This window comes from Lepeophtheirus salmonis, chromosome 14 (genome assembly GCF_016086655.4).
Source record: "Lepeophtheirus salmonis chromosome 14, UVic_Lsal_1.4, whole genome shotgun sequence".
NCBI lineage: Eukaryota > Metazoa > Arthropoda > Copepoda > Siphonostomatoida > Caligidae > Lepeophtheirus > Lepeophtheirus salmonis.
The window spans coordinates 15879415-15892158 of NC_052144.2; the positions used below are offsets into that span (position 1 = coordinate 15879415).

At 31.1% G+C, this 12744-nt stretch overlaps 1 protein-coding gene across 4 annotated transcripts; it reads right to left on the minus strand.

The window, feature by feature from the left end:
• Window positions 1-1431: 1431 nt before the first annotated feature.
• Window positions 1432-6236, minus strand: LOC121129201 (phosphatidylserine decarboxylase proenzyme, mitochondrial). Of its 4 annotated transcripts, XM_071893283.1 has the most exons (5): window positions 5553-5919; window positions 3855-4042; window positions 3602-3656; window positions 2195-2829; window positions 1432-1920 (listed from the first exon to the last, which is right to left on the minus strand). In XM_071893283.1, exons 3-5 carry the CDS (start codon window positions 3635-3637, stop codon window positions 1542-1544), a joined length of 1050 nt encoding a protein of 349 aa, XP_071749384.1. In that variant the 5' UTR covers window positions 3638-3656; window positions 3855-4042; window positions 5553-5919; the 3' UTR covers window positions 1432-1541. The 4 variants fall into 4 exon arrangements, with proteins under 4 accessions (XP_071749384.1, XP_040580826.1, XP_071749383.1 ...); XM_040724892.2 differs by lacking the exon at window positions 3602-3656 and having other exon boundaries at window positions 5553-6236; XM_071893282.1 differs by lacking the exon at window positions 3602-3656 and having other exon boundaries at window positions 4788-5919.
• Between the last annotated feature and the right edge of the window lie 6508 nt (window positions 6237-12744).

Consider the following 12744-nt stretch of genomic DNA (forward strand, 5'->3'; position numbering starts at 1 on the left):
TAGGGTTTTGTAATCAATACATGATACTTACTAAATTTTTGCCCTCTAAGGAATAATGGATAGAGGTGAGCATTTCAGAGAAAGAAATATGGTACCACTGAATTAAGAGCTTTGCTTTTATACTATAGAAGATAACTTCTCAACAAATCATGGGTGTTACTCTCTATTTTCATACTCACACGCAGAATAACAGCTTTAGATTTTGTTTTTTCATATAATTTGATGTTCCAGGAAGCTTTTTAACTTGTTATTACAACCTCATTTGGAAGTCGCTTTCCTTTTTTTTTAAATTTTATAACAAGTACTTCCTATTTTTTTTCCTTTTTAATATGAGTTGAACTAAACGCCTGCAAGATTTCACTCATTTTTACATACCAGCGTTTCATTTTGTATACAACTCTTAACATACTGCAAATATATACAAAATATGATGTACATCAGAGAGCAATATTATACAACGGTCCCTCTACATATATTATACTACCTTATGGGGATTATATACGTCAGGGACCATCTTTAATATGAAACGCGTACTCGATTGTATTGTTATTTCCTAGATCAAATATATACACTCAAGAATGACTTATTTTCAGCATAGAAACAAACAGACTTTCCCTTATTTGTATATATTTTCAAAAACATAAAATCAAAAGTAAGAGGGAACTCATCATTTAGAGCAAAATGTTAATCTATTAAAGATTGAACAAAAAAAAAAAAAGATGCTAGCAACAACTGTTTTTCCTTTTTAATCCCAAACCTATAATAATATGTTTTGCTCCTAATGGTATATATATATATATTAGGATCTAAGGAAACCTTTTGACCGAATGTAAATCGTCCCTGATAAGCGATAAAGATAAAATGAGCGTATTTCTTAGGGTTTCAAGATACTTCAAAACATATATGAGTTGCCACCCAGCATAATTAATATAAAATGTTCCTTCATGAAGCTCTTGTTATTTTTTTCTCCACTCTCCTTAGCAGCAAAATTATGAGTATAAAAACTCTCACTTTGTCAGCGTTTTCTCCACGGTAAATATGCTATGACTTCCATGGCTACTGTAGGGACAAGAATAGCCACTAGAACGCCCTTTATCCAATCAAAACCTGGCAGGATCTCAAATTTTAAACACTAAGAGGAAGTTGGATTTCTGTCGAAGAATTCAAAGTACTCAGCGGCATCATTTTATTGTGATATATTTGTCTTTAAGTTTGAATGTTTCATATTTTATAATGTTGTCAGTCATAATTATTGTTTTAAATCCTATGGATTTTTGCGGCTATACTAGCACTGTGCACATGCTGACAAGTCAACCTGGACGTTAAATAGTCTCTATACTGTTTTGATATCATTAAGAGAGGGAGTTAATTTCTACAGGCCGAATGTTTAGATTCTCATTCTCTAGATAGGAGGTAATAATGAATTGAATGTGGCGATCCTATAAGATTATCGTGTATTTCTTGGCACTCTTTAAAAACATAAAAGTATAAATAGAAGATGTATGTATGATACAGAAAAAATGGAAATAAAAACTTTGGCTTCATAATCTTTGGCCTACACGAATCGTAGTATTCTTGGAAATGCGTCTAAAATCAAATTTTTCTTTAGGAGCTTCAAATAGAAGTACAATCGTGGAGCCAAAATTAAAATAACCAAATTCTTGTCCCTTAATAAAATTGATTGAATTTAAATGAATTTCATCAGGTATTGGTTTTCGCCGTCGCTTGAAGCTTCTTTCATTGGTAAGCAAGTCTGGATCAAAGTCACACCGTATAGATCCAACATTAGTTGCACCAACAGCTGACAATGAAAAAAATCCGTGTTCCCATTCCCCGAGATAAACAACCCTTTCATTAGAATGAAGGCTCGATACCCAGTAGGATTCTGGATTCACGCTCAAGAGCTGTCCTGGAACGTGTCTAAAGAGTTGGAACAAAAATTATTAAAATCAATGCAAGTTATTTATTTATCATAAATCTTTTGAATATTCATTGTATCTATTATCAGGAGGAAATACGTACAAATTGAACAGCTAATTCAACAAATTGCCCTTGATAAAATAGAAAAAATGTTCTTGTGAAAAAAGAGGGGAAAAAAGAAAATAATGAATGTCAAATCAACAATTAATGTCTAACTAAATTTACTGTTTAACTAAGTTTTGAGTTAAAAAAAAAAATAATGAAATTTATTTACCTTCTTTTTTTAACGACCCAATCAACCGGCGAATGGAAACGATGATAGTCTTTTGGAGATAAATAAATCACACTTTGATACATGACGTTCTTATCTGGATGCATCAGCGAACTAAGAGGACCATTTTCCCCTTGTAAAAAGAAACGAAAGGAATATCGAACACCTTTCACTTGTTGTAAAAATACTTCCTCATCATCAGATAAAGGACTCACTACTTCTTGAAATGTAATTTCCCCATCTGCAGGAGAAACGATGACTGCATCTTTTTCTAATGGACGAATTCCAGGTTTTAATTTTCTACGAAAAAATTCACCCAGAGATGGATACTCCTCCAGAGGAAATTCTGCCTCTTCTGAGATACAACCAAAAGTATTCGCATACCATGTAACCAGAGGTTTGGCAATTAATGGATTCTGACATTCAGCTATAAGACCCCATAGTCGGGAAACGGATCTTAGTGGAACATAAGATTTCCAACTGATTGAGGGTGAAAGCCGATGAATTTGAGCGTGAAGTTGAAAGAAATAAATAGTGCTAAAAACCATAACGAATAGGAAGCTCACGTAATCACTGAGGAAGAAGAAAACAGGGATCCATAAAGGACCTAGCCAGGTGCTCCATAAGACCTGTTCACCCTGAAAAAATATTATATATTTCATTGTCATAGTTAACAAATGTTTGTATGTTTTTGAAATTTTTGTACAGCGCGGTTAAAATCCGTGGATCGAATTTTCATTTTCTAAAAAAAGAAAGTCATCAAAAAAAAAAATCTTTTTTGTGACAAAAGATCCAGAACATTTTTTTTAGTGTATACCAAATTTTACTACAAGACCGGTCCAGACCGAGCTTGTACCGAATTAGTTCGGTCTCACAAAAATTATAAGGGTTTCAGACATAATATCAGACCGAAAACCAACACTATTAAATGCCTATTCCAGGAAAAATATGCAATTCACAAAAAAAAAAAAATACAATTTGATAATAACTTATGTTGCAATACAAAGAAGTTATTAGTTCCATTGAAGGACAAATAAACGAATAATTATTTGCAAGGAATTTAAATTAGATGTTGGGGTTCATTAATTAAGTAAAAATTCATTTCATTGTAAAGGGATTCACAGTTGACTCCAACGTCTATTAGAACCATTATAACAAAAATGATCAAAACCTAACAAATACATAAAATAATAGAACAAAAATTGTTTGGAGAAAAGAGGGAATCACAATCATTAGTCAATTATTTGGATCGAATAATCTGAAGCCCCAATGTACTTCATCAAATCTGGATCCCCTTTTCTATATAGAATGTACACAAAAATTTGAAACTAGTAAAATAAGTCTACCATTAAAAATATGTCTATTCATTATTCATTCTATGTTTATGCAATTAATTTTCTAATTACTGACCTCCCATTTTCCCAAATGATCTGTGGCTCTACCCATGGTACCTCTACAACTTCTTCTATAGGAGAAAACCAAATAATAATAAAAAAATTGAAGGATTTCTAGTCCACATAAAACATACTATGTTTTAAAATTGGAGTAACATTGAATATATAAATCATCACTAGGTACGAAGTAAGTATTGCAATATAAATCATAATCAAATGAATTAATTATGGATATTTAGGGAAATGTCAGTATAGAACAACAGCCTTACCATTTTGATAATCCCACTATCTTGATCGATATACAGCCTAGGAAGATATTTTGTTGTCCCTTGATTAGTGGAAGTATCTTCAAAGAATTTATCAGAGCCATCGTCCATTATTTTGATCGAAGATCTCCGAAATCCCTGATTTTGTTCGAGAGTTTCTTCTTCCTCAATAATTTGCAACCGTTTCGGAGCTAAATACAAAAAAAAAAAAATCATACACTGATAAAAATACTCATTAGATAAGGAACATCAAAATATATACATATATATATGCACCCTATTCAGGCAATGGAATTATTTATCTTAGCATTTTCAAGATATTGAATTATCCCATTTTATTTCTAAAGACATAACTAGATAAATTGTCTGCTCATCTTCAGCCAAAATTATATTTTTTTTATTAAGCAAATGCATAATTGCAATTTATATATGTACGTACGAGTACATACAAACTAAATATTCAATAACAAAAACTTGTTTGTCAAAGAACAATCTGTAGACAATAGAAAATTACAAACTTTTTAAAAACTTGTAATTTTTGAATAAAAAGAATCAATAATAATTCAATAGAAACGTGACAAAAAATTTCTTAAACGTAATATAGAAGCCATTCAGCTCATAAATATGTACATATACCATGTGTGAAGTTATTCAGTTTATAAAAGTATGTGTAAAGGAAGTCTTTCAACATCTGTAGACATAGACTACTGTATATATATTTTTGAAATCATATTAAGATATTTGTCATAATTAGGGATGTATTCTATTATGAATAGTACATTTTATATCAATATTGTCTAAAAAAATAGTGAGCGTAAAAACACCACCTGGAAGAAGAATGTCAAACGAATATGGTTATTAATGTTATTGGAACAATGTTAGGCAACAAGAAAATCGTAGGGCAAACACAAAAGATTTATTAAGTAACTCTCACACGCTTTATAGTGACGTCATTGGGTGCATTTGCTTTTTTCCATTGATTTTTTATTCATTAGAAATTCATTGTCTACAGTTATTTTCCTGTATTTTGGGTTTGAATGAGGTCATCCGTTATGCTTGTAAATTTTAGTAAGAGCTGAAAATGGTTGCTGACTGTCCTTGTTATCATAGCATTAAGGGTTACTTTGATTAACGATATATCTGCTGAAAGAGATCATTATAGTGCACCTTGCTCACTCATACGTTTAGAGTTTTCAAAATAGGAGGAATAATTAATGAGAGCATTCCTATTTTGCTCTTACGAACATATACTGCAATTTAGCTATATTACTCATCCATATTTAATAATATATATTCAGAGACACATCACAGCCAACATGTACTTAATATCCGAAAATGAAATGCACTTGAGAGCTTGAAATGCAACAAATTTAAGTTATACTTTTTATATCAAACAAGTGAAAGTGAAAATACCTAGGTAAAGTGCTTTCTAAGTAAATGTACTTGTGAAGATGTTTGTTTTTGGGATGTAATTACTTTCATTTAAAGGTATCACACCTATGTGATGCCCCTTATATAGACGCATATGAATGCACCTAGCTTTCACTTTTATGTAAACATTTAAAAAAAAGTGATTGTACCAAATAGGCAAAAAAAGGAGGACTGTCATAGGATATCATTTACCAATTTAGATTGGTAAATGATATTCGATTACAATAAATAGATGTATAAATGGCAATAAAACGGAAAAACCAAACATACCCGAGTCCATTCGTAGTCATCACTCCATATTGTATGCTCAATTGATTCAAAGACTGAATGTCATGAAGGCTTTATGGACTTGACGCACAAAATGAAACTGCTATTCATTCAGAAAAAAGGAAAATATAATAACTTATTTGTAGTTTGTTATAGTTGTCGTAGTATGGAGTAGTATAAATGGTTTTCTTCCTTTATGGAGAGAGAGAGAGAGAGAGAGAGAAAAGAAAGTCGTCTCTAGTTGTTTTTTTATCAATGGCTTTCCTTCGGATTCTCTCTTTCTAATCTATTTGCTTCTTCTCATTCTAGAAACAAGGATCGTATGTACATACACTGTTTATGTGCGTGCATTGACTACGACTGAGTGACTAATTATGTAAAGGGGAAATAAGCAAAGGGATGGAGGCACTCCTCTCGGCCTATTCCTTAGTTTTATACGTATTTAGATATTCTCTTTTTTCTTCTCTATATTTTCGCAGACTCTTACGTACATGTATATTACAACTACTCAACAATCTCCTATTAGTAGTAGGGGAGACTGGCGGAGAGTTGCAACGAGGGAAGTTGCAAAAGGCCCCTTTTCTCCGACGGCAAACTTACAATTACAACTGTAGTATTAGTATGCTGCCGATTATTGTAAATTAACCAACAATGTCAACTTGTATTTATAGGCTTGGAAATTGAGGTGAGAATGAATGCCCGTATATGCTTTTTGTTCATTTATTTTGAGCACGCCTGAATGGAACAAAATTGACAGATGCCCCAGAAAAGATCTTTGAATTGCGTTCATTTAAGGATGATTTACTTTTTCTCCTCTAACGGCGTTGAGGGTACTATTAATACCTTTATAACTAATTCCGCAACCTCTGCAAATTCAAAAGGAAGAACATAAAATTGCAAGTTTTTCAAATTTAATTATATTTGACAAAAAAAAGTGATCAGGTGGACGTGGTTTCGCATACAGGGTAGGACAGCAAAATTTAGACTCGAGAGATGGATTTAGAAATATATCAATAATTTTATATTTTCAATAATAAGAAAAATAATAATTATAACCTTCATTATCAATCACAGCCTTTAGAAGTAGCCTGAAGGTCATGCAGGAGTTGATGACAAACTCATCTGAGAAAGGTTCTCATGCACCCACTAAGGAGGACTTCAGTGAGTCCACATTTGGATGGGAGGTCCTGTTGGTTTACCTCTTCCAAAGTGCCCAATATGGAAAAGTCCAGTGGGTTTAAATCTTGTGAGGAAGGGCCATATCTATTTGGACCAGAATCGAGTCATGTTATCTGCGCATAACTTTTGCGGACGTATGAGAGTGGGTGCAGTCCTGAATCCACAAGTAGTTACCATCCAAATAGTTGGTCTTCAGCCATGGCAAGATGGTGTACCTTAGCTCCTTATAGTAGACCTCCTGGCCGATTTACTGTCCAGACTTGAAAAAGACTTCTTTCCATCAGAGGCCACAACGACGAGGACCATTATTTGGGCCGTATATTTGTTGTGGTAAACCCCTTGGACCTTTACTTTTGTTTTCGCTTGCCAGTGGTTGTTCCGGCAGTTGTAAAATTAATCAACTGTGAACATCTTGTTCGAGAAAATTTTCAAAAATGACCTATTTGCCTTAATCCAAATGAGGACTTTTTTGCACCTCTCGGGCCTCCTGGCTTTCATACCCTCTGTGACGTGGGATCCTTCAGAAAGAAACTAATCCCAAGTTGTGATTTATAGCCTTCCTGATGGTCCTATAAGCCAAGGAGAAGTCGTTGGCGAGGTGATTCATCGACATTATATTATTTTCCAAACTTAACAAGAATTTCTTATCCTTCTTTAAATTATGCTGTCCACTTCCTGACATCCTGGAAAGGTCTTTTTCATTGTTTTTTCATCTTGGGCAACTTAAAAAACAGGCTCATAGAAAACTTAACAATGTCCGTTATCTTCATCATATCAACTCCAGCATCTAGGAGATCTGAGATACACTGGTTTTTTACTTGTTTCTCGCTCATTATGATGAAATGACTAAATGATTAGTATAGTTTGTTTATGTAAAAAGAACGGCAGAAACAGAATATCAAAAAATAATCACTAAACCTTTTCATAGTAATGAAAAAATAAATATTTATTAACAGTCCACATTTTACTGCTCTACCCTGTATACGAAAAATAAATTAAAGAATGATCACTTGAAATTATATATTTCTGTAAATGTTTTTGTAAAGAGTTTTTCATAGTTTTTTTGATTTAACTAACGTATCATTTGAATGATAATCGATTGTACTGTTATAAGTTGATATAATTTTATCAAAATGCAAAAATCACTTATTGAGTATAAATTGGGATATTATAATGTGTAGTACAAAGGCTTCAGATACAACAATTGTCGCAATTGTTCCCGTATTGTAAATTCTTCTTTTTTATTGAATATGTTTACTCTTTATGACTATTATAATTTATAAAACAGCACGTTGCATGTACAATATACATATATATATATATATAAGACCTTCTAAAGAGTTTTGAGAGAACATTAAAATTAATGTCTCCAATCTATAATACTGATCTATATTATAAATCCTATAATGTGTAATATTATGTAGAAAATTAATAAAAGAATATATTTATTCCTCAAAAATGTTCCTTAGTCTAATTTTCTTAATTTATGCAAGAAATTCAATTTTTTAAATTTTGTAGTTTGTGGAAAAGCTCAACACTGGTATAATCTCTAACCAAATTAAACGAAAGAAAACATATGCAGATATATTGTGGTTAAATTTGGGGTGTCGAAGTCAAACCAGCTCCAAGTAATACAGCCAAAATAAAAAGGGTTGCAACTCCCCACTGTCTTTCCTGAAATACTTAAAGTGACTACATCCTAGTCATATTATACTCCAGCTTATAAAAGAATCCTTCATCCTTTACTCCTCAATATGATTGATGAATTACAAACATTTGATACATAAAGATTTTTTGTTTTGGATATTAAAACGTGTTGAAACTCGGCTCAAGACCAAATAATTTTTCCGGTTTAGTCTTTAGTCACTATTTCTGGACATATTTGGATCAATATTTTCGATAAGTTTAATCAAAGGTTCATTTTTCTCTAAATATAAAAGGTGTGGTGATGACAAATGTGAATCGTTTATGGGGAGAAAATGCGGCAAGAAATATAATTTGGAAATACTTCAGTAACCAAATGTATAAAGTTGGAAGATATAATTTATCCCTCATAGATGTTAAGCAGATAATTGATCAAAATCAATTAAAATAATTGTCTTTCGTTTTGATTTTTAGTACAAAAAATAAGAAGTACTTCAAACACGATGATGGATAAATAATGAAAAAATATAAACTACACTCCCTATTTTATAGCATCATATATAAATTTTAATATCGTGTAACACAAACGGGCTTAAAAATCCAAGATGTTAGATTTGAACGAAAGTTGATTGATCTTTAAATGAAAATTTGCATGCATGAAGAACCATGATCAATATATATTGCAGCATAATTATCAGGATGACTGGACAAAATAAATTAAGAACATTGGCTGGGTTTAGGATATGGCTCTAGAATATATATAAAAAAAACGGTGCTGGAATATGTAGGGGGAACCTAGAAGAAAGGCGTTATTTATGGTTAAAATCCTGACATCTAAATTAATTATAATGAAAAGTAATAAATTGTTGATAAAGCTAAAGGTTCCTTTTGGAAAGGAGTTAACTTTTACTATAATCTTCAATAATTGATTATTATCAGGTGTTTTATTAGTGTTTTCTCATCGTTCGTGTTACTCATAAGTTTTTCAAACTGATGATACCGTGATATCCTAATTTTGTTTATAAAAAGTATGGATATTTAATATTATATAAATAGAAATCCTATACTAATAAAGGAACGACCTAACTGAATGTACAACGTGGTCGGGAGAAATTCTTCTCTTCGACTTTATTTGTGTAGGTCTAGGATACTCGGTTGGATAGAGAAGGATATATATTTAATTTATATGGACTTCAAATACAGTTTCTAGCTCAAATAGAGTAATTGTAATACTATAATGCTTACTTAAAATTAATCCGTATTAATACTAAAATACTAATACGTAAAACTAATACTAATATATGAATTTAAAAATTACTCAATTGCTTTTGGGGGGAAGAGGGACTAGTTGCTGGAAAGAATTGTCAACATTAAAATAGATATTACAGCAAATTTATTTTTAAGTAAGCTTGTTACCAAAAGCGGCATATTGTTTTGAACTTTGAAAAACAAATTCAGATCTTAATATAACTTTTACATATTTACAACAACAGTAATGTGCTAAAAAGGGCGGACACTAAATTAAAATTTTAACCTTGACTCTAGATACACTATCTCTAGCTATACATGAGGGACTCGTTACTTGAGACTGGACTGATAATTTAAATTAACTGTTTCTGATGTTTTGAAGCTGACAGTTTCTCATGTTTTGAAACTTCCATTGATTCTGACTTTCAAATCACTTTTATATATAGTCTTCATGATGAAAATGGCAATGGTGATTAAGAAGATGATCATAGTAATTATATCATCAAATTATGTTTGTTTATTAATTAGTTTCCAGGATTAAGCAAAAGTTACTGATTGATTATGATCAACCTTGGTACAAATCTGGAGGACTTAAAAAAACACCTTTCCTTTGCAATATTGGTTATATTTTTAATTATTATAATATTAAACAAACAAAAAATCCCCGTCCCACAAAGCTTGAACAACTCTGTCTGAAGTTCATCGATCCCTCTAATTAGTCTATTTATCCTAAGGGATTTATTTCTACACTTCTTGAGATCTATTATATAATTACTAGTTTTTATTCCCGTATTATGTCATTTTCACTTAAATAATTACACAAATTAATACCGTCAATAAAGTCTTTGCAGAACTCATTCTGTAGTTCATTCTCCTAAATTAAATTATTGTTCAATGATTTTTAAAATGATTACGCATCATTGAACATCATCACACTATTTACTGCACATAGTTCCTTTTAAAGACATTAGTAATAGTGCAAGGTAAATGGAATGACTAGAATATATTTGAACATGAATTATGATTTACCCTTGTGATGTAATCTTTAACGATATCACTAAATTAACCAAATGCCCTTTGAATGTTAAATATTACATTCAATATGTTACAATAATATGATTCTTCTTTTATGAAATTATTATGGCTGGTTGAAGAGGGTACATGTATGTACATAAGGACGTCCTGGTCAACGTTACATTCAGGTTGAGGAGTAATTTATAATTATATATATATATTTTTAAATAATTAAGAACATAAGGTATAGGTGTAAAAGAGTAGAATTTAAAGGGAGGATCAAACACCCATTCTCTCAAATGTGAGACTTGATGTGTTTGTGCAATTAATGAGCCAAATTGGAGTTGGTCTATAAGGGCCACCAAATATTTATACTTTTCATGTTCCTTCATTTGAGCAACGTTCATTTTGGGGAGTGTCATCTCAGTCTCGATCATTTGAGCGATATTTTTATATTGTAAGCAATACAAGACGAAGGACTTCATTATTAAAAGTCATCACTCAGGAAAGCAGTGAAGAAATCTAGCAGGAACAACTTTGTGTTGGAGCAACACATGTAATCTTTGTATACCTTTAAAATTAATGAGATAAGGATGACGCAAAAAATGACCATATTAAGGACCAACCACCACTGTAGTCATGGATCGCTGTCGAGTCAGTAGTTTCTTCTAATTAAATAAATATAAACCTATACTAAAATGCTTAATGGATCTTGGATAACACTCCTTTACTTCGGGACTCTATTTACTTGGTAATAGAAAAACGAGAGTACATCACTTTTTCGGTGTTAAGTTCTATGAACTTAACAAAATTTCGACAATTCTCAAAATGGATTGGAATATTGCAGGAGACAAGCATCTGGGTTATATAAGTAATAAAATTTGAAAGGTCATAATTGGAATTATTTATGCGACTAGTATACAGTTCAAAATTCCTCTAGTGAATTCGGTCTTAATGTTCTTTTCTACTTTAAACTTACTCAAATCTTTGATCCCATGATCACAAAAACGTCATGTCCAAAACCTAGAAGAATCTTCTGAATTCAATATATTTTCATGTAAATTATCAGTGATTAAAGAATACATAGCAATTTATATACCCTTTAATAGATATATATACGTTATATAAAATATTAATGAATTTTGAAATAAAGTAATATTAATTCTTTTTTACATGCATTTTTATTTTATACAAATTATACTTTCTTCGATGGAAAAATGAATATTGGACATGTCAGTACAATAAAAAGTGTCTTTAAATAAACACAATTCAAAAAAATTGTTTGGAAATACATGTAATAAGCGCATAATATGGAAACCATTTTCTTATTTTAACATGCATTAAGTGTATTATATCAAATTAATATAAGATATATTTTTAACTAATATAGTAAACAATTTCATTTATATTTTCATCCCACTATGGTGAATATAAATTTAAATAACGTGTTTAGAATTTTGTTGGTCTTGGAAATGACAATGGAAGTTATTTTTGATGCTCTTCATAATATTGAATCCGATTCTTGGCAATAACAATATTGCAATTAAGAAGAAATAATTTAAAATATTTAACAATTTTACGATATAAAATTCAGCCATACATTATTAATGATATAAAGAAAAATTATTTAATAAAACGTGTCGACGACTTGGAACTCTATAGGTAAATAACAGTTTGCTGATCCATAGAGTAAAGGATCAAACTTCCCTATACCTTTGTTTAGAGAATAAACATTATAGGAAAAACACCAATGATCCACGATGGGTCGTTTTCATCTTATTTGAACATTTGGCAATAAGTTCATCCTGATATATACAAAGTAAGATAATGGGTTAATACTGAATAGTTCATGCCATAGTGAAAAAAAGTCATACATTCTTCAAATTGTCAGGGTTACCACGTTAATTTTTGGGGTTTTTTTTTACAAACCAGGGAACATGTAATATTCATCACTGGTCCTTATAGTCTGTAGCTACTCTTGGTTCACTATTTGAAAAAATTACTGAAATGAACCACGCTCAAAAGAAGCTCGCCCAGATAAATATTTGTTCAAATGAATTATGCTAAGATGACACTATCATAAATTAATATTGCTCAAATGAATGCACGG